Source organism: Silene latifolia, chromosome 3, assembly GCF_048544455.1.
Source record: "Silene latifolia isolate original U9 population chromosome 3, ASM4854445v1, whole genome shotgun sequence".
NCBI lineage: Eukaryota > Viridiplantae > Streptophyta > Magnoliopsida > Caryophyllales > Caryophyllaceae > Silene > Silene latifolia.
In genome coordinates this window covers 9,725,858-9,748,794 of record NC_133528.1, presented here as the reverse complement: position 1 = coordinate 9,748,794, position 22,937 = coordinate 9,725,858, and the positions used below count along the sequence as shown (strand labels likewise).

The window sequence follows — 22,937 nt, the reverse complement described above, 5'->3', positions numbered from 1 at the left end:
CCCGATTACTTTATCACATTTATTCAACTTTTGACCATTAAATTTAGATTTTAACAATTATTTGGTTTATTTGCTCCATTAATAGGTCAAACTTATCAATTTAAACTTTGAATCACTTTTATTATGATCAATATTAAGCTTAATAATTGTCAGGTCATCAATTTAATCGAGTCAATCTTGGGTCGGGTAAATATCGTGTGGAGCCAGGCCGATATCGGGTCACTGATCATCGGGCCCTGTCGGGTTACGGGTCGTCATCGGGTCGGGTCGATTTCGGTTTGCAAAAAAATCGGGTTCTATCGGATCGGGTCAGACTTGCCAACTCTAGGCAGCGAACATACATAACTTAACAATTTATCGAGTTCAGTTTTCAATTTACCTAATTTCTTTTTTTTTTGGTCTTTGTTTTGGCTCGGTTTGGATTTGATTTGATTTTTGATCGGTCGCATTTATCTGATAGTGTACCAAAAAGAATTGGACGACATCATAATTTGAGTTTTGCTTAGGTAATTGGGAGAACTAGGATTTAATAGACCGTCACAAACTTATGACCTCTCACATTCTCCTTTCACTTGCCTTTTACTTGCTCTCTCACTTGCTCATTGTGAAAGGTCATAAGCTTGTGACAGAATAGTGTAATCACAAATAAATAAGAATTGGGAAATTTATAGGGCTTTAATTAGTTGATGTATTCTTACACAAACAAATGTGGTTTTTCTTTGACAGTCAAAATTCTAACATCGTTGAGGGGATGTTGATTTCAGGAGTAATTTGCATAATGGCATTGTGTTATGATGACCTATCCCTTAACCTAATTTTCTTTTATCACAATCAAGTGGAGACTTGTATCCGAGTCGAATTTGACCTGTAATTTGAATTGATCTGACCCCAAATATTTATTGTGGCATGTTGATGCGATCCAAGCTAGCAACTCGGATTTGATTGTCAGCTGGTTGTGAACACTAGCGGTGATGGTTCGATGGGCTTGGTTCGTAGTTCTCATCCTATGGGCTTAAATGTTCTTCCTATGTGAATTTGCTAAGTATGGCCGTATGGGGCAAAGGGGCTGATTGTGGCACACATTTCCAAGGAGAGGACGGTCCAAGATGACGTTTTTATTCTACATTTCAGATTAAGTTTGTTAAAATAAAGTCTTAAGTTTATCTTATATTTATTTGGTGCATTGAACTTAAAGTTTTAATTGTTGTAATCAAGTGAAGAGTGATTGCTCAACTCTTCACATTTCTTGGCCTGTTTTGGACGGCTCCTTGAGGCTATGTAATGCCTTGTTGCTTATGAATAAAAAAAACATGAAAAAGAAAGAAAAAGAAAGATGTTGCTTGTTTGGTATTTTGCCTTGTGCAATTGCTGAATTGGATCGACGCGTTTGATCCAAAATCGTTCTTGCTTGACGCGTTTGAGCATTAACACGATTGCTATTCAATAGGTCTTGGATAACAATCACCATTGTTTGAGTTATAGGTCTAGCTCAAGCAAATATCCCATTGGTTCGATTTATTCACATAATTCAAAACAAATATCTTTATTTCTTTATGTCGTTCACAAATACAAAAACACATAAAAATTATAGATTCAGATCACTGTCAGACAGTCCATACAACCGTTCAATTCACACAATTTCGACAATCAGACAGTTTCAGCGACTGTCCAGTTTAATATACTCCGCTGCCAAATCGATTCCGCTGCCCAATTCGCATTACATGCTAAATATTATCCCTAAATAACTTCATAACACCACCCCTGAAAATGACTCGACCGACCTGATCTGACCCGTATTATTGCAAAGCAGAAAAATGACCTGACCTGAAATGCACTTGATCTAGTTGATCCATTACCAGGTCTAATTAACGTATGTATATCTAGTTTCGTTCCGGTCCGCACCAATCTAAGTGGAGTTACTTAGTAAGTGAGATCATCTTATAGATTTTTTGTGGATAAAACATGGAAATTTATGTGAGGATTTATCATAGTTCACCCAATTGCTTCTCATAATGTCAAAGAAAGCAATATTACTAAGAGAGTAACTAGAGCAATCATTCAGAATAATACAAGAAAAACAAAACTGAAAGCGAATCCAAACAACATGAGAAGTCACAAATGAAAAGCTCCTTTGAAGAACTTTGATATCTATAGTTTTACCAATATCTTATACATTGTGTATATATTACTCCTGTTATACTTATAATGTACAAACAGGCAGACAATCACGCCGCAAATTCCCTAACTAGTAATAATGCAGGTTTCCTAGCAACAGCGCCAAAAAATGGTTACGACATAACTAGCCACCATGAAAAGAGACTAATCGGAGAAGCAACTGTGGAAACGTTGCAAGGAGGAGTAAAAAAGAACCCCGTTGCTAATATAGTCTACCTTAATTTAAATAGTGTAAATGGTTATGTTGGATTGAAGAACCCTAAACAAGAATTTGAGACTTGGCAGCGCCTCGAGAGCACTTCTTACGACCAGTCTTGTTCAGGGCGCAAACACATATCTCCAGCAGTTCATAGTCTTCGTCCCAGTAAAGTAAGGATGCCATCTCTGGATTTTCTAGGAACAATTTGGAGGTTTCGTATCCAGCAATTGTCCAGGTTTGGTAAAGTCGTGCTTGCTTTCCCACAAATTTCCCATAGCGGGTGTCATAATATTCAGGCCACCTGTCTACTTGGAGCCGTTTCTCGGCCATCTCAACCGCCTTCTCTGCCAGGTCAGTCCGACCCATTTTAATGCATGCCAAAGTGAACTGCAAAAACAGGCAAAGGTGAGGTACTGAGGTGAACATACAGATAACTCTCACCCTACCACGTCATAGCTTAGCTGATACAGTTACTGAGGGAGCGAGGGCCGAGGGTAATACTAAAGACGCACATTCAAGTGATTCCAACCGTCAACATCAAAATTGTCACCTATTAATGCACAACTTTTTCAAAATGAACTGAAGTCGTGACGACTCATCTCCACGCAATTAACTGTTTACACGTCTTTTCCAAAGAGAGGTATAAAATCATAAACCAGTGCATAGATATCAGCCACCCCTTAAACATGCAGCGTTAAATACGTTCTTCAAATACAAGTTAAAGTCAGATCCAAACTTACCTGCCACAGAAGTGTAGGCCAAGAGCCGCCATTGTGGTATGACCAAGGGCTGCAAGAACCGAAAAAGTTTGTGTCAATAGAGTATTATCCCACCATCAGGTAACAGATCAAAACAAATTAATTTCTAAATCCTGATTAGAAAAGTAGCCCAAATACTCACGTGTTCTTGGGATCACTGCCGGTAATTATACGCCATTCCTCATTCTCTACAGCAGGATAGCATATTTTCAATGGCATTTGTCCGATGAGATCATCCCATTTGGCTTCGAACAGATTTAGAATTGCCTGGTTTTGTTTTGGAGTACCCACAGAAGAAATAATACTCCACAGATTACCGAGAGTGAAAAATCTAAAATCCATGTGAGCAGGCTGAAGATTGCCCAGCATATATCCACCTTCACTTGGAATCCAATCCATCAGCCAATGAGGGATTTGTTCGGGATAGATATTGAACTTGTTAGTAGCATCCATGGAGTATTCTTCTGTTTTGTAGCGGTAAATCTCATTTATCTTTCCCATGTCTACCCAGTAATATTCTCGAATATGAAAAGACAATGCACTCAATCTATTATTGATGGCTCTAATTAAATTTTTGGATCCTTCATCTTCAGTCAGCATCTCACGAGAACAGCGTAGTGCTGAGTAAAATAGTGCCTGCAGATTTAGGTCAAATAATAGGGATCTCAGCATAACTAATACGAAGTACTACGAAAAGAAAAACCAATGATGATGCTAGTTATGTGAAGCTCAAGAAACACAGGCCCAACATCAGGCGGAAGAGGGAAAGCTGAATGATATGAGTTCCAACAACATTGGTCAAGGGGTGAAAATTTAACTATCCCGGGTCTAAATAAAAGAAATAAACCCATCACGGTGATCCACAAAAGCAAGAATGATGTAAGGGACAAAGCCTCAACAATGTGAAAAAAAAAAAGCGATAGCTACCAATAAATAAAGAAACTATCTGGTTCTAGATAGCAAGAAGTAAGGCCACTCAATAAATACAAATACCTAATGTGGTTCTAGATATAGAAGGGAATAGGAAAATTGGCATCTGATATTGTAGAAAGGGAAACAGGCAAATATGTTAAACCTACTTGGATCTCAAGGGGATGACCGTGAATACCCATCCGTCGATCTATCATGCAGGATCCATCAGTGACCAGAAGCGTAGGAAACATATCAAACCCATCGCTTAAACACAAATTCAGGATCAATCGCATTCCAGTTTGCACATCAACTCGCTCTTGTAATGTGGAGTCACCAGTTAACTTTCCGTACGCCCTCAACAATATAATCCACCATAATCCTGCCAAAGAATTAATACCAAACTTCTTAAACTATATCAAAAATTGACTAAATTCTCCAGGAAAGAAGATTGTAAAACAATGGCCATAACAGTTGCAGTTTATACGGTACCACACTTGCATGATTGAACAACTACTTACCAGAATCAACAGGTGCAACACGGCCGATAGCAGATTCTCCAAAATCTGGATCTAAAACCTCTTCAAACGTACCATTGTTCCCATCAAGAGGCACTGTCCTAACTTTAAAGCTTGCAGGCATCAATCCCTGTCCTGGACTATAGCAATCAACAGTTTTCTCCCAGCTCTGAGACAAAAAGAAGGGAAGACATTCCAAACAAATAATGGACTTGAGAAAAATTGGATCTAAGGTAGTCAAAAACAAACAGAAGGTCCAATGCCAATAAAATATAACACCACCTCAGGAAAAAAAAAAAAAAAGCTCCGAAATATCCCGCAAGAAAACTTGTAAACGACGCTTACAGACATACTCTCCTGATCATATAAACAATACCCCACCCTCCTTGAAAAATGAAGCAACGAAAGATAGAACTTCTGATCCCCATAATGTTCTCATTCACCGATCCAGATAGCACAAAATTAATATTCCCTCCTGGTCAATAGTTTACACTTTCCATTTTTGGGCGTTTCAGTCAATAGTTTACACTTTCCTTTTATTGGGTATGTTTTACTCTCTACTTTATCTTTTAATAATATTAAAAGTAATTCCCATCTCTTTGTACCTTGGTCTTTGTGTATAAAGCATATGTAAACATCAGAAATACATTGAGAAATAATATTGTTTTACTCTCAAATATTAATAAACAACCTAAAAGGGAAAAATACATTGAGAAGCAATATAAACAAAATCAATCACAATGCTATATGAAGTATGAACAATGAGAAATTTAAAAATCAGAATCACCTGTAGTTGCAAAGTATGAAGGAGGAAGTTCTTGACAATCTCCCCTTCACCCTTCATCAAGAAAGCAAGTGCGGAGGGAACAAAATCACGAATGAACACTTGATCATAATTCAGCGGTGACTTATCATTCGGGTCACATGCAGCCAAAGTCCCAACGGGGCTATTACAATAAGTAACAACAGAATTCTTCAACAACCTCCAAGCCTCCTTCTCCATCTCGGACTCCTTTTTCTCGGAATTTGCAACCTCACCGACATTTGAATCCTCTATCTTATCACCTTTCTCCACACCCTCATTTAATTCAACAACACCCCCTTGTTCCCCTTTCAAATGTTCTTCCTCCTCACCATTTCTTTCAACAACCAAAGGCTTAACATTCAACCCTCCTTTAATATAAACCTTCTCAAAATTCTTATCATTAATCCGAGAATCAACCGTCGACGAACAATTCCTTACACTTCTTACATCAGCACCAACACATCTAGTAATATAGTCACACCTACCTAAGCCAACCCTAGAACAAACCCTAAATTGTCCAAAACTTGGTCCATTCAAGCATAAATTTTTGTGGGTAGTCTCAATTCCACTTGGAAATCCCAATAATTGAAATGGGTAGCAATGAATTCCTTTAATTTTATCAAAACTAAAGGGGTTATTTGATAAATTACTAGGGTTCATATTTGTCAGAATTGGGGATTTGCAAGCATAATTTGACAGAATTCTACAACAAGGTTTCATCTTTCCAATCACAGAAATACCAATTCTAATCATCTTAAAAGATTAAATGATGAACTAATTAAAATTCTAATCAAATTAAAAAAATTGGTAACAATAATTACATGTATATCTTCAATAAAATGGTTAAAATTAGGGAAAAATAATCAAGTTATTAAAAGGAAAGTGGGTGAAATTAGGGAAGTTAACAGGTGAAAAAATCTAAGAAGGTGAGGCAAAGATTTACCCGTAAAAGATGTCCGAAGATTGGAAGAACAAAAAGCTGTCCAAGTAGTTTATTAATGGCATTAATGGTGGTTTGTAATTGTAAATATAGGTTTGAAATATTTATAAAGTTGGCAAGGTGTTTGGGAGGAATCGAACTTGGAAAGGCATTATATTTTCGAATATTTATCGCGAGGAAAATGAGACGGTATTATCGGGTAAAAAGTACTCCGTATATTAAAATTTACAAAATGGTCACAAACCGTATAAATTGGCTTGTAATAGAAATGACTCCGGTATAAAAATGATTACTTGGTGTATGTCTGATTGTCTTAACTAGCCTGTCGTTTTAGCAACTAGTCGAGCTTATGCCCTGTTTGGTAAACAGCGGATTAATTTCAGCATAAGCAGATTGTAATAGCAGATTATAAATAGCAGATTTTATCAGAAGGTTTGAGTAGCATATTATAATTAGCAGAATTAATTTGAGTGTTTGGTAATTGGCAGATTACGATTAGTAGATTGTTAATTTTCTTTGTAAAATGGAGAAAAATTTCCTATTTTACAATATGCTAACCAATATCTTTGAAATGAAAGAAGATATGTAAAATAAAGATATTGACCCCAAATATGTTGTTTCAATATGCTGTTTACCAAACACTAAAATTAACATATTGATTGGTCAAACATGCTAAAACCCTTGAATATGCTAAAAATTGGTCAATATACCGTTTACCAAATAACGCCTTAAACTTGTTGATGAATCTGAATTGAATATGTAACATTGTGGGAAAAAAAAAAGGTCCGCTTAGACATGGATCGTGAAATAAAATTTTAGTAGATATGCTAAATGTCAACGTCAAGACAATAAGATCCGACTTAAGGATCATAGTGACCTAACCTACTCTATTAAGAAGAGCCCGGGTCATCTATATCGTCCTTGGAACTTTAAACCATCACACCACAAAATCGAAGTGGTTTGAAAGCCGATACTCCTATCATTTGAAATGATGAGATAGGATAATGCTACAAAAAAAAAATGAAGCTATAAAAAGATTTAAAAAAATAGAATTGTTTACGAGTCGTCCCGTTCTTTGAAAAAAGTTCTACGAGACGACCCATTGGCCATTGCAAACCCGGCTTAATAGCAAAAATACATTTGGTGGGTATAAGTAATAAAAAGAGAAAAAGGAGGTTTGAAAGGATAACGAAAAATGGTGTCTGTTATCTTCTTCAAACCACTCACTGTTCCCTCTCGTTTTTCTTCTTCATTTTTACCTACAACCATTTGTGCCGCTAAGCTTGAAACGGCGTCGTTCGTCTCCCCACATTCATCACCTCAATCTTTGCGTTCTTCCACTATTTCCTGCAAAGCTCATACGGTATGTTTCGTTTATTTTGCTGAATATTTGGCTTGAATTATCTCAATTTTGTTAATTACAAGCTTCTTAGAGTGTTTTTTATATAAAGGGACCGTCACCGTCTTATACAATAATTACTGTTTGTTTAAATTATCTTGTTAAACTAATTATTGGGCCCTCAAAAGTTTAGGGCCCCGGTTCTGAGAACCTTTCAAACATGCAATTAGATTGTTGGGGGTGTTGGAATGGAATGAAATGGATTTGAGCGATTTTAGTGTTTGGTCGGGCATTTTGGAATGGACTTAGAATCTAATTCCATCTCAACCCTTCGGAATCTCATACACACCTTCACACTCCATTCCCCTCCGTACAATTTTAGAGTGAACCAAACAATAAATAATAGGTATGAGATTCTAAATCCATCCCCTCATGATATCTCATTCCATTCCGGTCCATTCCGACCTTTTGAACCAAACAGCCAGAGTAGCTTGACTTTCTAAGCCAATGGCTTGCCCATTGGAGTAAAAAATGGTGATTAGCTAATACGGTTTTGGCTTTCTAAGCCAATTGGCTTGTCCAAGCCAATTGCTTGGAAGAAAAATGTGAGGAAAAGAAAGTAGTGGGACCATAACAAGCTAATACGGTTTTGGCTTAGCATTGGAGACGGTTGTAGCTTGACAAATATTGATTTGTAAATCCGATGTGGCAACTACAAGCAAATACGGTTTTGGCTTAGCATTGGAGTTTCTCAGGGACGGCCCCTAGTAGCCCCTCGCTTTGCCACTGCACACCCCGAATCCCAATCCCAATCTGAGTATCTGACTAGGCTTAGATTGTACTGTACAATGGTCGAATTAGCTTATGCACCTCACTTAATGATGACACTACAAAAGTTGTTATAAGGTCGTACAACGGTCTTATTTGATACGAGTAATTTGTACTCCCTTTGTCCCGGTCATTTGTTGTCCTTTTCTATTTTAGGTGTCTCGGTCAATTGTTGTCCTTTCTATTTTAAGAATGAACTTGATGGGCAATTTGATCATTTCCACTCAATTTGTTCCACTTGTCATCTTATAATTGGCCCCCTCCTCTTTCCTTGGTCTTTGTGCCAAAACCAAAGGACAACAATTGACCAGGACGGAGGGAGTAGATAAATATCGAGTCTTGAGACATTATATGCAAGGATTCAACCTATAGTGGATACTGGATTGTGTTGTGATTAGTTCACTATAGGAATTTTCGATCAACTTTCTCAGTTCTCACACCCCAGTAGTTCTTTTTGCTTGTCACTTACAATCATTGGGACCGAGATTATTGAATTACGATGGATTTCTCACAGGACATTTTGTACAATATAATCAGACTACAGCTTTTACAGTCTCTAGAAGGGATGCATTTACAGCACTTCTCTCGGGTTTCATCGCCACACAAATTCATAGCCAAGGCTCTGCACTTGCTCAACCGTCTGTTGGTTTCAGAGAGTACATAGACTTCTTTGATGGTTACTCATTAACATACCCTAAGAACTGGATACAAGTCAAAGGTGCTGGTGCCGACATTTTCTTCAGGGATCCTTATGTTCTTGACGAAAATCTGTCAGTCGACATATCTTCACCCTCTTCATCCAATTACAAGACTGTCGAGGATTTGGGCACACCAGAAGATGCAGGGAAGAAAATGCTTAAGCAGTATTTAACAGAATTCATGTCTACCAGACTTGGTGTACGACGTGAAGCAGAAATTCTCTCCACGTCTTCCAGAGTTGCTGATGATGGAAGAATGTATTATCTAGTTGAGGTAACAGCTTTATCAGTGTGTTATAGCATCTATCTGTAGAAACAATTTTGGTCGGCTTGGTACAAAGGCGGAAATGGTACCATGTTTCGATGCTGAGGGGTTTTTGACACCCGAGTCATGAGTAATACCACTCAATTACTCGACTATTTCATCACCAAATAAATCGAGTTTCTGCAAGTTCATTAATAGGACCAAAGTTGGCTGGTGTGAGTGGTAAGGGCTTTCATCTCTTAAACAAGTGGTCAGGGTTCGATTCCTGACTCTTGCGAATGAAAAAAGCCAAACTTGGGAGGGGTCAACCCATTAAATTGCCTTCAGTACCCCGAAGGAGATTGCCCCAGCTGTCGATAGAGGATACTCCTTGTCAACACCAAAAAAAAAATATCCTGTTAGTTATTCTTGTATAGTTGTATTATCTGCTGTAAGTTCATCTTATGCTCTGATTTTAACCATGATATGTTTTGAAAACGTCAACAGGTTAACATAAAATCATATGCGAACAACAATGAACTGGCGGTCATGCCTGAAGAAAGAGTGGTAAGGCTGGAATGGGATCGACGATACCTTTCAGTTCTTGGAGTGGAAAACAACAGGCTCTATGAGTTACGGTTACAAACTCCTGAAAATGTGTTTAGAGAGGAGGAGAGCGACCTTCGTCGAGTAATCAGTTCTTTCAGAGTGAACAAGGTCTCAGCCTAATCAACCCTGCATCACAAGCATTTCTTTAGTAATCTATGTTCTACATTCAATTCTCAGTCTTTGTGCCAGTTTTTGCTTTGAGGCTCAAATGTAAAGACGGAAACTAGTGACCATGATATCTTGTCATCACCTTGTACCGTCTTTACAGCTTGAAGAAAGAGTCGACGCATGATTTTATTGTATTAATACTCCCTCCATTCAATCGGTTATATACCTATTCCTGTAACACCATTTCAACAGATTGTATACAGTATTCATCTCATTTCCGGCAATTTTTTTGTTTGTTGGTCCGACTCGAAACAATCAAAATGACCATTGGCATACATCATGTTAGAATAGAGGAAGTAACCATTTATTGCAAAACTAGTATAGATCCCGCGCAAATGCGCGGTTTTTTAGATGAGAATATTAGAGAATTTAATAATTATACTATTGATATTTAAATCCATTTGAAATTTAATTATAAAATTTACTATTAGCAATTTTGTATTAAGGTCTAGAAAAGAGATTGTCCAACATTTTTACTCCGTATAAGATTGTTGGTTTTACTAAAATTATTTTATTAACTTTGTTTTAAGAAAACATTATTTTTAATTATATCACTATATCCACCGAAGGCGTTATATAAACAATTAAAAAAAAGTAACCAAAATTTAAGTTTTCATATAGTATGGAGCAAAGATGGATATTAAGTTAAAGTGTAAGAAAATATATCATAAGTAAGTTTTTCTTTTTAGAAGTTACTCTCAATCCATAGTACATTTGTATCAAAAGATTGAATAATAGAATTAATTAGAAAATGTTTCCTAAAAAAATGTTCTTGGTCATAATGTTTAGTTTTAAAATAATAATAGTAAAATATTTATATCATTGTACATATAATTAGCGCAATTTCATGTATGTAACAAAATAAGAATATCCCGTTAATATGCCTATGCAAGTTAAAAAAATATTATCCCCTTTTTTAAATGGCATAGAATTATATATTGTATGAAATTAATTAGTATGGTCCAGTTGTAGATATGATATTATGAAGCCCATTTATAGCTTTAAGTTGAAATTAATCAGGATGACCCAGTTGTAGATAAGATGTTATGAAGCTCATTTATAGCTAATTTAGTTAGGCGGAAAACTTTTGAGATCTCTTAGGGGGCGTTTGGTTCGAAGGGAAGGAATGGAATGGATTGGAATCTCATACCATTGTGGTATGGATTCTAAATCCCATACTTGGTTTATATTGTTTGGTTGAACCTTGGAATGGAATGAAATGTTAAAACATTATGGAATGGTGTTAGAATCTTGGGTTAAAGGTTAGGTATGAGATTAGAGGGGATTGGAATGGATTTAGAATCCATCCGGATTCCAACTCCATTCCAAAATAGTTCAACCAAACACTAGAATGGATTAAATCCATTCCATTCCATTCCAACTCCCCCAACCAAACACCCTCTTATTCTTTTAGTTTAAGGGGGATTTCTGCAGCTATGAATAATAGCATGAACCGAAGACGGTGAGATTATGATTGAAGATACACAATAACGGTCCAATTTGGGGAGGAATACAACAAGGCTTGGGCACCGGTCCGGACCGGACCAAAACCGGAATCCAAAAAAATCATGGACCGGATTTTTTTTTACATACCTTCTTTTTCAAATTCCGATCCAAAAAATCGGACCAGTTGGACCGGATTAAATAGGCGTACACTTGTTTTTTTATATAATATTTAAAAATAAAATAAAAAATACAATAATTCCGGTCTTTTCGGACCAAGATTGGACCGGACCGGAATCTTTAAAAATGTTGGACCGGGGACCGGACCAGAATTTTTAATTCCGATACCGGTCTGGACCGGTCCATTTTCCCGGTCCGGACCGGGTTATGCCCACCCCTACAAGGAAGACCAGATTTAGAGAGGAAAAACTCAAGACATCTTTATTTAGTTGTGCACAAATCGTTACAAACTTGCGATGTTTGGCCTTACATCTTTACAAAATCGACACAACTTATAATGTCTTAGCTTAGTTGTGTCGTGTCAGTTCAACTAAGTTGATCAGCTTCAGCCTTGGGCCTTGGCGCCTATCTTTCTGGGTTTTCAGCTTTGAACATCTACTCACTGACTACTTGACTAGTATGAATAAATCACTTGTATGCCGTAATCTCGATGTAGTCACACAGGACTCACACAACACTGAAAGCTGACTCACACAACACTGAAAGCTGACTGTAGAGTGGATGAAACTTGGGATGCCAGAGTTTGTGTGGCAAATTGTTGTAACTGCTTCTTAGCATCTGAAAGAAGGAAAATAAGTGATTTCGTCAGTAAAGCAATTACTCCGTAAGTTATAAGAGGGGAAAGGGGAGGAGGAGATGGGGCAGTAACAAATTGATGAACCAAAAAGACACTGAAAAACCAATGTTCTAAATAATGATTTAAAAATTGCAAGGAAAACAAACTATTGATTTGAACAACCAAATATGTTATAAAGATAACTCTAGACATGCCAAGGGAGAGATTTATAGAACAGAAAAGAAACAACGAAACAAAAGACGACCCAACAACACACAGTAAATTTCTTCAGTTAAGGCCGTCACAAATTGCTTCACCTTACAGATACAAAGATGAGTTGATGACAATGTAATAAGGTATTACAATACAAAATATGCAGTACTTGAATGATGTCGGGTTGGTTATACCACATTCAATGATGTCTGAATCATTGTTTAATTCATGATAATAACATTTTTACCTACATTTTGCGTCACCTAATACATTCTGAGGCTATCATGATTCATGACAAGCTAAAACGAAAAACATTTAAATTCAATGCTAACCTTTGCGGCATTTGGTAAAGCCAATAATGTTCGCAAGGCTGAGTGACAAACAAACAGCTACGACAAGAAGGTAGTCTGCTTGAAGCCGTATCAGAGAAAATATTGAAAGAATGATCCATGCTGCAGCCTGCAAAGAAGACAATACAACCAAGCATGAATAAGCGGTAGCATACAATCAATAATTATGAGCACATAATAAAAAGCAGACAACAATGGATCACATTCACATAAAATGGACGGTACTTACTGTAAGATAAAGGCTCCACCAGAACAGCCAGGAATCCTTCTTGTTCATACGAGCCAAGGACTGAACAACACAAAAGACAAAATCAGAAACCGGTATGCATAAAGGCCGTGTCATTGTTCAAATAAATGAGAAAGACGGCCAAGCACCACTCAGCAATTTATATAAACATACAATAACACTAGTGCAGTGTCAGATACTAACCTCTTGATCAAGAGATTCAAATTTCCACACACTTTCACCTAGGTCATTTATTTCATTCCACCACCTCAAACCAACTAAAATGCGCCCACTTACATTCTTAACTACCCAAAAGTCGAGAGCAGATAAGAAAACAGTGATCACGAAAATAATCACAAAGTTATTTATGAAAAGCGCTGATAGGATATAAAACGCCAGAGATGCACCCTGCAAAGCATAAACTCATGAGATTCTAAAGTGCGCTAAAAGTACGAAAAGGTCATAAAAAAGAAAAACTACTAGAGCCCTAACATTAACAAAGAATTACCTTGAATAGTACATGAAAGAAACAAACGTTGGGGTTCGCATAGTTTTCAGTAGGAGCCTGCAAATTAGAGACATGTTTACATTAATCTTTAAAAACAGTAGTAATCTGAAAACTATATTCGTGGATGTGTGTCTTTTCTTCTATAAACATTGATGTTATGCTTCTAATTTACGGATTCCTTTCTCTTTGTTTCTGATACGAATATGGCTACCATTTCATCTTAGACTATGTTCAATGTATTTTGTTCATTGTTTTTGATGTTGGACTATGTTCAATGTCTTTCCTTCAAGCCTTTGTATTTAGACTACAAGTAGTAGGGACTAGATTCAATGTTAGTTGTTATTTCTTTTAGTATAAATAGAGGTCATCATTTGTAATAGACATGGAAGAGAGAATTGAGATGAAAAAAAAATCGATGCGTTCGATAAAAATCGTTGGAGTTTGACGCGATCAAGCTTTAGCCCGAGTAATATTCAATAGGTCTTGAGTATTCTCACCCATTACTCGTGTTATAGGTCTAGCACCGAGTAAATATCCCATTGACTTGAATTCTACCCATGAATTTAAGGCAAATATCCCTTTTGTTTTATTTTTCTGTTATTCCGCTTCCGCATTTCGCATCAGTTTCTCGACTATGATCATCACGAAAGGAACATGTAATGACTACATAAGTGAATAACTGATTTTCGCAATGAATTGTACTCCAGACTAAGGACACTTCACAAATGATGAATTTACCATTAAATTCAGACATCTCATAGTGTAAAAAATTTAGCGTAACAAAACTTCAAAGATACTTTAGCGTAAAAATTTTAACACGCAAACAGAGATTATCCACGACTATCTGAACAAATTAGAGCATCAAATAGTTCACATGTCTACGTAAGGGAATTATATCACCACATTATCATACACGACTCTCTGAATAAATTAAAGCATAAAAAATTTCATTAATCTGTAATGCAAATAAATCGACTCATTATTATACAGGACAATCTGACCAAATTAAAGCATCAAGAATAGATAATATCTACGCGATGCAATTAAATCGCCACACTACCTACACGATTATCTGAACAAATTAAAGCATCAAATAGTTCACATATCTACGTAACGCAATTATATCACCACATTATCGTTCACGACTATTGAACAAATTAAAGCATCAATAATTTCATAATATCTACGCAATGCAATTAAATCGCCACATTATTATACACGACTACCAGAACAAATTAAAGCATCAAAAATTTCATATATCTTCATAACTGAACAAATTAACGCATTGAATCGCGGCAATTCTCTACCAAAAATTTCATATATATCAACATAACGCAGTTAAATCGCCACATTATATCACATCATATTACTAAATCAAACAACCGCGCAATTCAACAATTGTAAGATTTGGCACAAAATGCAGGAACACTGATCATATGTTAAATTGTTAAAATCGTAAACCTAAAACATACAATAAAATTGGATATTATGAGATCTATACGTGATATGAGAACGTATGAATTGTGCGAAATGAATTTGTCAATTAATTAATGGAGAGAGAATGCGAGAGCTTACTTGCATCGGATCCATGGAAGATCAGCTAGAGAAATGCAAGGAAGGTTTTCTTCTCTCGTTTTTTCGTGTTTATTTCTCAATTTCTTTCGTCTAAATGCTTACTTGATTTTGATGAATTTGGTTAAGTTGCTGGACCGGTCTAAATTGTCTCGGGTTTCTAAGATGGTATCGAGTTTATCTGACTTCGAGCTCAATATAATTGACTCGATTTTATGAGAAACTAAACCGACCTTTAGACTTGGTTTTTGTCTTTAAACTCATCAAGTGAGTTTCACAATTATGGATAAATAGTGATTATTTTTTGTGTGTTTAAATGACTTCTTTACCGACTGGTTTAAGCATATTTTTACCTTATTACATTACCAAAAACACCAAAGCGAAATTCTTAATTCATGTATAAAGTGGGCCTACAAAAGATATAAGATTGAAAAGGTAAGGGCTTTCTTTCTTACATTTGCCTCATACCTTGGGATTATGTGTAAAAAGTAAACGTAAAGAATTGACTGAAATGGGGGAGTACATGAGTAGTTGAGTACAATCCCAAAATGTTGTGGATAAAATGAAGCACAAGGGATGCATTTGTTTACGAGTTAGTCTTACTTAAGATGATTTTAAGTTTACAGCATGATCACTATAGCGAGCATTAAATGAATCACGTAAAATTAAAAGAACTCGTCTTAAGCTCAAGACGGTCTCAAATGAGACTTTACATTTGTGTCTATTAGGACTTTAGTAGGAGGGAAAGGGTGTGGATGTTATAAACCAATAGTGGGGTCAATGTCTTATCCTAACCGTTGATGACTGATGAGAGTTGTGGGGGGAGAAATCAAACTTGAAACAACACCACAAACTACAAAGCACCAACTATAGATAAAACTATAGAACTATAACTACTTTTATTATCAAAATTACAAAACACTGAACAAAAAAAAAAAACAGTCAGTTTGCAGGAAAAATAATGGCCTGCAGTATGGTAGTCATGCAGCAAAACCAGTTCACTTCATCTTTGTCTCTTCTTCATTCTTCTCTTTCTTCTGATTTCAATGGCACCAGACTCACAAACTCGGTTCAGGTACTCGCTCTTTCTCTACTTGTTCTTCCGCTTTGTTCCCCTTATACTCTTGCCATCAAAAGAGTCAACTGAACAGTTTCCTAAATTGTGAGTGATAAGTTATGGGAGATAATAGTGAAACAGAATCCTAGGTAAATTCCACCATACAATGAACCAACTTAATTTCCATAAAATAACTTAATTAAATATTAATGTAATACTTATTTGTTTTATGGAATATCTTGCATTGTGTTCCTGCATAAGTCCTCTTTGGTATTTAGCAGACCTGCAGGCTGCAGATGTTAGCTGGCTTAGCTGTTTAGTGAGTAGTGATACTCATGATCAGGTTCAAAACCCCCGTCAGCATTTTTTAAAAGGGTGTCATGACATACGCTCCCTTGATTAGCAAAATGTCTAAACTCCAACAAGAATAATGACTTTTATCTGCTGCTTCGACAAATGTCAACTTTGACCATTAATCTATTCAATTCGCGAAAATTCAGTTAAAAAGATTGTTTAGTTCAGTTGGTCTGATATAAGGTGTGCTACTGCAGTTCAAGAGGAATGTAGTGCAACCAAAAGGAGCATTACATGTGACAGCAAGTGCGAAGAAAATTCTGATAATGGGCGGTACTCGATTCATTGGTATATTCTTGTCAAGACTCCTTATTAAGGAGGGACATCAGGTATTGCTTTGTCATCATATATTTACTGTCATGATTTTTACCTCTTAATTACTTGCTGTAAGACTTTGAGCATGTTTGATGACAGGTGACTCTTTTCACAAGAGGTAAAGCACCTATTGCTCAACAATTGCCTGGTGAATCAGATGCTGATTTTGCCGATTTCTCTTCCAAGGTGAGTCTAACATCTTACAAATGCAATATAAAGCATGAAGTTAATTGGCCGATTACATCATATTATCCTAATATCCATTTTCAATAGAGGTAAAGACTTGCTATTTTTTTTTGGCTTTCAACACGGTGGAATAAAGCAAAATGACTCGTTAAACTGTTTGTACATCTTTTGTCCATGCGGGAATGTGTAAGAATGGATATAATATCGACTCTGGTGGGTGCAGGTGCTGCCTGCTCCCATACTTAAATGATTATATTCGCTCTATCCCAGTGACATCCCTACATCCAACTCCTCCTCACTACCCGGCCATAACCGGGACCCTTTACCGCACTTTGGTAATGTTGCTGTCATATTAAGTTATGTACTAAACAGTAATCAATTCTCTTGCTGTTCAGATTTTGCACCTGAAAGGTGATAGGCAGGACTTCGACTTTGTAAAGAGCAGTTTGTCTGCTGAAGGCTACGATGTTGTATACGACATAAATGGTGGGTTGTTCGTAATCTTTACAATGTTCTGTTAGCACTTTATAAATGTTTTAGTAAGAATTCTCGTCTCTTGACACATTTATCTTCTTCTCGTCACATTGCAGGGCGAGAGGCGGTTGAGGTAGAACCGATATTGGATGCACTACCAAACCTAGAACAGTAAGGCTAATGCTACTATCCAGAAGATTTTTTATATATATTTGTCAATTTACGGTCGACTTGTAATTATTTGACCATATGAGTCAAATGTCATTTGTATAAGAATTATTTTTACAGCTGCCACAAAAAAAAAAAAAAAAAAAAAAAAAAAGTAATTATTTGTTGTCCTGACCAGATATATTTACTGCTCCTCTGCTGGTGTGTATCTCAAGTCAGACCTCTTGCCACACTATGAGGTAACCCGAATCATCAAATTATCTCGCATACCCGTGTTTGACACTCTAAACTTTCTGAAAAACTAGTAATGCTTGTTTTTACTGAAAACAGGTAGATGCAGTGGATCCAAAGAGTAGGCACAAGGGAAAGCTTGACACCGAGACCTTGCTCAGTTCTAAGGGTGTAAATTGGACTGCTATAAGGCCTGTCTACATTTATGGTCCATTGAACTACAATCCAGTCGAAGAATGGTTCTTCCACCGTCTTAAAGCCGGCCGACCAATTCCTATTCCTGGTTCAGGAGTGCAAATTACCCAACTTGGTCATGTCAAGGTCTGTCAAAATTTACTATCACTCCTGAAAAATAAATTACCAATCCCAATTAAATTTATGTTACTCGGACTAACTATTAGGACACGGATGTGTCTAAGCATCATGTTAGAATATAAGACATGCGACAAGCAACTGAAATAAAGTGTCGAAGTAACATAGATGGTAAATAGGCATGAAGTAACATAGATCAGTTAATGTATTATACAACTGTTTGTATATACTACTTATTTAATGTAGATGAGCTTTCTTACAAAGTTGTCGAGCTTTATTGACAAAATTATCGAGCTATGGTACAAAGTTATTGAGCTTAACATAATAATTATTAAACTCAATAACTTCGTAAAATAGCTCAATAACTTATAAAATAGCTTAACAGTTTTGTGTAAGAGCTCAACAACTTAGAGGCGGTTGTACAATGCTATTATACAACTGGTTGTAGGATAGTATTTGTGAAGACTGATTGGTTGTTTTGGTATCAGGACTTGGCAAAGGCGTTTATACTAGTTCTCGGAAATGAGAAAGCAAGCAGGGAAATATTCAATATTTCCGGAGAGAAGTATGTGACATTTGATGGACTTGCAAGGGCATGTGCGAAGGTAATGTTACTTAAAACTTCGATTTAAACCACAAAACTGTCATGTTTTCCAAAATTACGTCTGTTGATTATCAGGTTAAAATCTAATCTGTAACTGTGTTCTCTAGGCTGCTGGATTTCCTGAACCTGAATTAGTCCACTTCAACCCCAAGGAGTATGATTTCGGAAAGAAGAAGCCATTTCCCTTCCGTGACCAGGTAACTGAATGCATCCTGTTTTTCCTACAGCATTTCTATTGCATTGCCAAAATGTCTGAGTTATTTGTAACTGAATGCATCTTGTTTTTCCTGCAGCATTTCTTCACATCAATAGAGAAGGCAAAGACTTTACTTGGTTGGAAACCGGAGTTTGACCTCGTTGAAGGCCTTGCAGACTCGTACAACCTTGACTTTGGAAGAGGAACATTCAGAAAAGCAGCTGATTTCTCTACTGATGACATTATTTTGGGCAAAACCCTTGTCACTGCCTAATCAAGATTTACTGTACATCTAAACCATTTCTTGTTGTACACCTCATTTTCCGACATTGGCTGCAGTCTGAGCTTAGTTGTTGGCCCAGATGAGGCGCGGCCTATACAAGAAATTACCAACCTGTTAAATTATCATCGAAAATTATTGAAAAAAAAAACTGTTACCTTCAATTAACATAAACATAAGTTAACGTTTTTATTTGTAGTAGACTTGTAGCTTAAATGAGACGAGTTTTAAGCATTTGTTTTTCTGATTTATTAACGGAAATATGTCATAATTACAATAGACAAAACAAAACAGAAAGAAAGGTTAAAATACAGGAAAAGAAAAGACTTTTAGGTCGTGGTTTTTGGACTTGATTTCAGTTGAGTTCCGTTCAGACAATTTGTATCGAGCAATCTAGTTTGCTACCTTCACCTTCAATAAATTAAACAAAAGTTAGTTTTAGAATCAGTTTGGCAAGATATCAACCGGCAAGTCGGCAACAATTAAAACAAATGACACATGACAAGTGCTTTGGCAAAATGGATTCCACTAGGTACTACCATATCTTGTTTAACATAAGGAAACTAGTTTTACTCCCGTGTAAAAAATGCACGGGTTTATCTTCAAAAATCTGGTATACTTCACAATTTTAATGTAGGTTTTGACATATCTATGGGTCTAGATTGTTGAACTGTTTCAACTACTAGTTTTATACCCATGCAGAATTGCACGGGACTGGATATAGTGTTAATTACCTAACGAAATATTTAAATGGTGAAAATAAAATTGCATATAATTGTAAAATTTAAAATATTAATTAATAAATATCATTAAATAAAAGTAAAGTTACAAATATTGGTAGATGAGCTCTCATTTAATTGTAAAATTTAAAATATTAATTAATAAATATCATTAAATAAAAGTTAAGTTACAAATATTGGTAGATGATTTCTCTTTTGTTAGACGAAATTGGGTTGTAGAGCATATTACTCACTAATTTAGACTTGGCAAAATCAACCCAGGCCAGACCCGAGACCCGAAATCAACCCGAACTGCCGCACCCGAAACCTAAATTGACCCGACCCTAAAATGACCCGACCTTTCATGGACCTGTAACAGACCCGACCCGAAACCACTCAACACTACTGACCCGAAAGACTTGAAATGCCTTCTCTTAATCATTGACCAGAAAATGTTAGGACCCGAAACAACTCGACCCGCTTAACCCGAAACAGACCTGACCAAAAACCCTGAAACAGACTCGTAACCCGAAATTACCTAACCCGAACTAAATACTTATTTAAATTGGCCCAAATGAACACTTCCTAAATACTTGTTTAAATTAACCAAGTGGTGTTAGTCTAGTGGTAGCTGAGTTAAACCTTGAAGCTTGCAGAAATGCAGGAGTTGAGAGGTCACTGGTTCGACTACCAGCTGGGGCAATGATCACTTGGCCACTGCAGCCCCCGAAGGGGGTGGCTTACATGGTCCATGTGGTGGTGCGGAATGCATGGGCCCGGGAGGGACTCAACTCCCTCGTCATAAAATAAAAATAAAAATACTAGTTTAAATTGGCCCAAAAAAGCTTACACCCTTTGACCCAAAATTTATCAAGTACTCTAATTCCGTCCAACGTGTGAATATATCAAAAGTACTTTATAATCTTCCTAACAAAGAAAAATCCTAAATATTTGTCAAAATTTGTCATCTTCAAATATACCTTCTTTTGTACCCCATCTCAGATTTAAGCCATCATCATTAATCATTATCAAATTTATGATCATCACATAATTTAAATCTATGCTAAACCAAAATTATCATCATCCATTTCACCGTTTTGCTCTTTTGATCTCTTCACTCATCCATTTGTGCTCCTCCATTATACTATAATTAATTAATTCGTGATTGTAAGGGCAATTCATCTTGGTTCTGACTAAATTCCTAAATTAATTCAATTGTTTTCTATCCATCACTTTCAGAATTAAATTTCATTCATAGGGTGAGTTAGATTTTCTCGGCTACTCATTTTGATTTATTGTTTTTCTTATTTACTTGTGTTTTTCGATTTTGATTTTTGTGGGTTTTTTATTTTGATTAATGTAGCCATGTTGGTCGCAAAACCAATGTGATCCATTTATGAATCGTTATACTCATATAATTTTTTTTATGGTTTTTAAAAAAAACTGGTTTTTTATTTTTATTTTTCATAATATTTTTTCTCTCATCAAAATTGATTTTTTTTATAAACTATAAAAATTAAAAGTACTACTCGTACAATCTTTTTTTTTTTTTTTATTTGTAAATTGGTATTGTATTGGGTTAAATAAATTGTGTCAATAAAATGTAAAGCAAATTTAAAATCTGAAATTATATACCTTCAAAGAAGGTGGTGGTCCCCTACAAAAAAAGCAATACTTAAACCCCGAAATCAAGGGACCAATAGAAATACAAAGAAGGTTTCAGCTTTTATAGTAAGGGGATTTCAAAGAAAACGCAAAAAAAAAAATAGTATATGCTACATAAGTATATTTTTATAAAAAGTATTTAAGTAGTTTGATAAATTAATTTAAAAACTCATTTAAAAGTATATTTATTTTATGATATTAACGTTATTTTAATATTACACTTAGACCGGTATAAAGAGAATATAGAGAAATATTATTCACTTAACATAGATGAGATGGAAATTGAAAATAACACAATAGCATCTCAACCTTGATAAAACAAACCGCCATAGCTATAAAGCCCGAAAAATGGACATCAAACCTAACCCAGTCGGTTTCTCTTAAGACGGACATATCCGTTTCAAATTAAAATTGGTCAAATAGCATTTCATATGCCAAGATAAGACAAATTGTTTGATAGTACTCACACATTATGCTTTTTACTTTTATATTGTATCTAAATCGTTTAATAAGTTTAAAACACGTATACTCACATTTATACACCCCAAAGCCCAAACTCAAGCTCTATTAACCCTAACTCTCACCCTCCTCCCACTCTCAAACTCACATATTTGACGACACCGTCGTCGCTTCCTATCTTTGTCACTCTCTGTCATCCTCTACCCTTACTCTCACTCAAACAATTAACATCTTACTTGTCACTCTCCCTCATCCTCATCCTCCCTACAAAAACTTTTTTGTTCATTTGTGGATCTACTTAATAATAGGATTTTTGTTAACATCGTTCTCTATCTCCTAATTTTTTGATAACTTAGTTCATCCTCTTGTTCTACAACTTCCAATCTCAATTATTTTGAAGTCTCCTTATTCAGTTTAGAGTTAAATCATCAGGGATTTCCCTCCAGTAGGTATATTAATTCATATTGTTTTTAATTTTTTTATCAATTATTTGATATTTTCATTGCATGTATGCTGTTATTTTTATTTTTAATTTTTAAAAATTGGTAAAAAATTGTTACTTCCTTTAAATCAAAATAAATGGATTTTTCTATATTATGTTGGTATTTTTTGTTTATTT

At 35.8% G+C, this 22,937-nt stretch overlaps 4 protein-coding genes across 5 annotated transcripts in view; 2 read left to right on the top strand and 2 right to left on the bottom strand.

The window, feature by feature from the left end:
- Positions 1-2,112: 2,112 nt before the first annotated feature.
- LOC141647133 (alkaline/neutral invertase A, mitochondrial-like) lies at positions 2,113-6,430 on the bottom strand. Its single transcript, XM_074455188.1, has 6 exons — positions 5,347-6,430; positions 4,563-4,728; positions 4,212-4,423; positions 3,275-3,768; positions 3,115-3,163; positions 2,113-2,761 (listed from the first exon to the last, which is right to left on the bottom strand). Exons 1-6 carry the CDS (start codon positions 6,115-6,117, stop codon positions 2,435-2,437), a joined length of 2,019 nt encoding a protein of 672 aa, XP_074311289.1. The 5' UTR covers positions 6,118-6,430; the 3' UTR covers positions 2,113-2,434.
- A 795-nt stretch (positions 6,431-7,225) lies between these two features.
- LOC141647132 (psbP domain-containing protein 1, chloroplastic) lies at positions 7,226-10,414 on the top strand. Its single transcript, XM_074455187.1, has 3 exons — positions 7,226-7,667; positions 9,009-9,443; positions 9,921-10,414. The coding sequence occupies exons 1-3, from the start codon at positions 7,500-7,502 to the stop codon at positions 10,140-10,142; spliced, it is 825 nt and encodes a 274-aa protein (XP_074311288.1). The 5' UTR covers positions 7,226-7,499; the 3' UTR covers positions 10,143-10,414.
- Positions 10,415-12,047: 1,633 nt separating this feature from the next.
- On the bottom strand, positions 12,048-15,449 carry LOC141647131 (Golgi apparatus membrane protein-like protein ECHIDNA). The gene is made up of 6 exons (XM_074455186.1): positions 15,302-15,449; positions 13,727-13,783; positions 13,423-13,626; positions 13,222-13,281; positions 12,975-13,101; positions 12,048-12,431 (listed from the first exon to the last, which is right to left on the bottom strand). The coding sequence occupies exons 1-6, from the start codon at positions 15,314-15,316 to the stop codon at positions 12,343-12,345; spliced, it is 552 nt and encodes a 183-aa protein (XP_074311287.1). The 5' UTR covers positions 15,317-15,449; the 3' UTR covers positions 12,048-12,342.
- A 646-nt stretch (positions 15,450-16,095) lies between these two features.
- Positions 16,096-22,937, top strand: part of LOC141647130 (chloroplast stem-loop binding protein of 41 kDa b, chloroplastic) — a 57,693-nt gene continuing 50,851 nt past the window's right edge. The window contains exons 1-10 of one of the 2 annotated variants that reach the window (XM_074455184.1): positions 16,096-16,373; positions 16,907-17,038; positions 17,124-17,210; positions 17,606-17,696; positions 17,801-17,855; positions 18,031-18,091; positions 18,183-18,404; positions 18,884-19,000; positions 19,107-19,196; positions 19,293-19,643. In XM_074455184.1, the coding sequence (XP_074311285.1) occupies positions 16,260-16,373; positions 16,907-17,038; positions 17,124-17,210; positions 17,606-17,696; positions 17,801-17,855; positions 18,031-18,091; positions 18,183-18,404; positions 18,884-19,000; positions 19,107-19,196; positions 19,293-19,469 (1,146 nt within the window). In that variant the 5' untranslated portion in view covers positions 16,096-16,259 and the 3' untranslated portion in view covers positions 19,470-19,643. Of the gene's footprint in view, positions 16,374-16,906; positions 17,039-17,123; positions 17,211-17,605; positions 17,697-17,800; positions 17,856-18,030; positions 18,092-18,182; positions 18,405-18,883; positions 19,001-19,106; positions 19,197-19,292; positions 19,644-22,937 lie in introns of those variants that run through there. The other variant, XM_074455185.1, reaches the window with a different exon arrangement.

Bases quoted from the DNA above. Each gene is read 5' to 3' on its own strand.
- LOC141647131 (XM_074455186.1), bottom strand. The intron at 13,627-13,726 runs GTAATTCTTTGT...TATGCTTTGCAG, and splicing joins TCTTTCATGTACTATTCAAG to GGTGCATCTCTGGCGTTTTA. The intron at 12,432-12,974 runs GTTAGCATTGAA...TCCTTCTTTCAG, and splicing joins CTTTACCAAATGCCGCAAAG to ATGCTAAGAAGCAGTTACAA.
- LOC141647133 (XM_074455188.1), bottom strand. From the start codon at position 6,117: ATGATTAGAATTGGTATTTCTGTGATTGGAAAGATGAAACCTTGTTGT. The intron at 4,729-5,346 runs GTGATTCTGATT...TTTTTGTCTCAG, and splicing joins TTCATACTTTGCAACTACAG to AGCTGGGAGAAAACTGTTGA. The intron at 3,769-4,211 runs GTAGGTTTAACA...CTAAATCTGCAG, and splicing joins GTCATCCCCTTGAGATCCAA to GCACTATTTTACTCAGCACT.
- LOC141647132 (XM_074455187.1), top strand. From the start codon at position 7,500: ATGGTGTCTGTTATCTTCTTCAAACCACTCACTGTTCCCTCTCGTTTT. The intron at 7,668-9,008 runs GTATGTTTCGTT...CAATATAATCAG, and splicing joins TTTCCTGCAAAGCTCATACG to ACTACAGCTTTTACAGTCTC. The intron at 9,444-9,920 runs GTAACAGCTTTA...AAACGTCAACAG, and splicing joins GAATGTATTATCTAGTTGAG to GTTAACATAAAATCATATGC.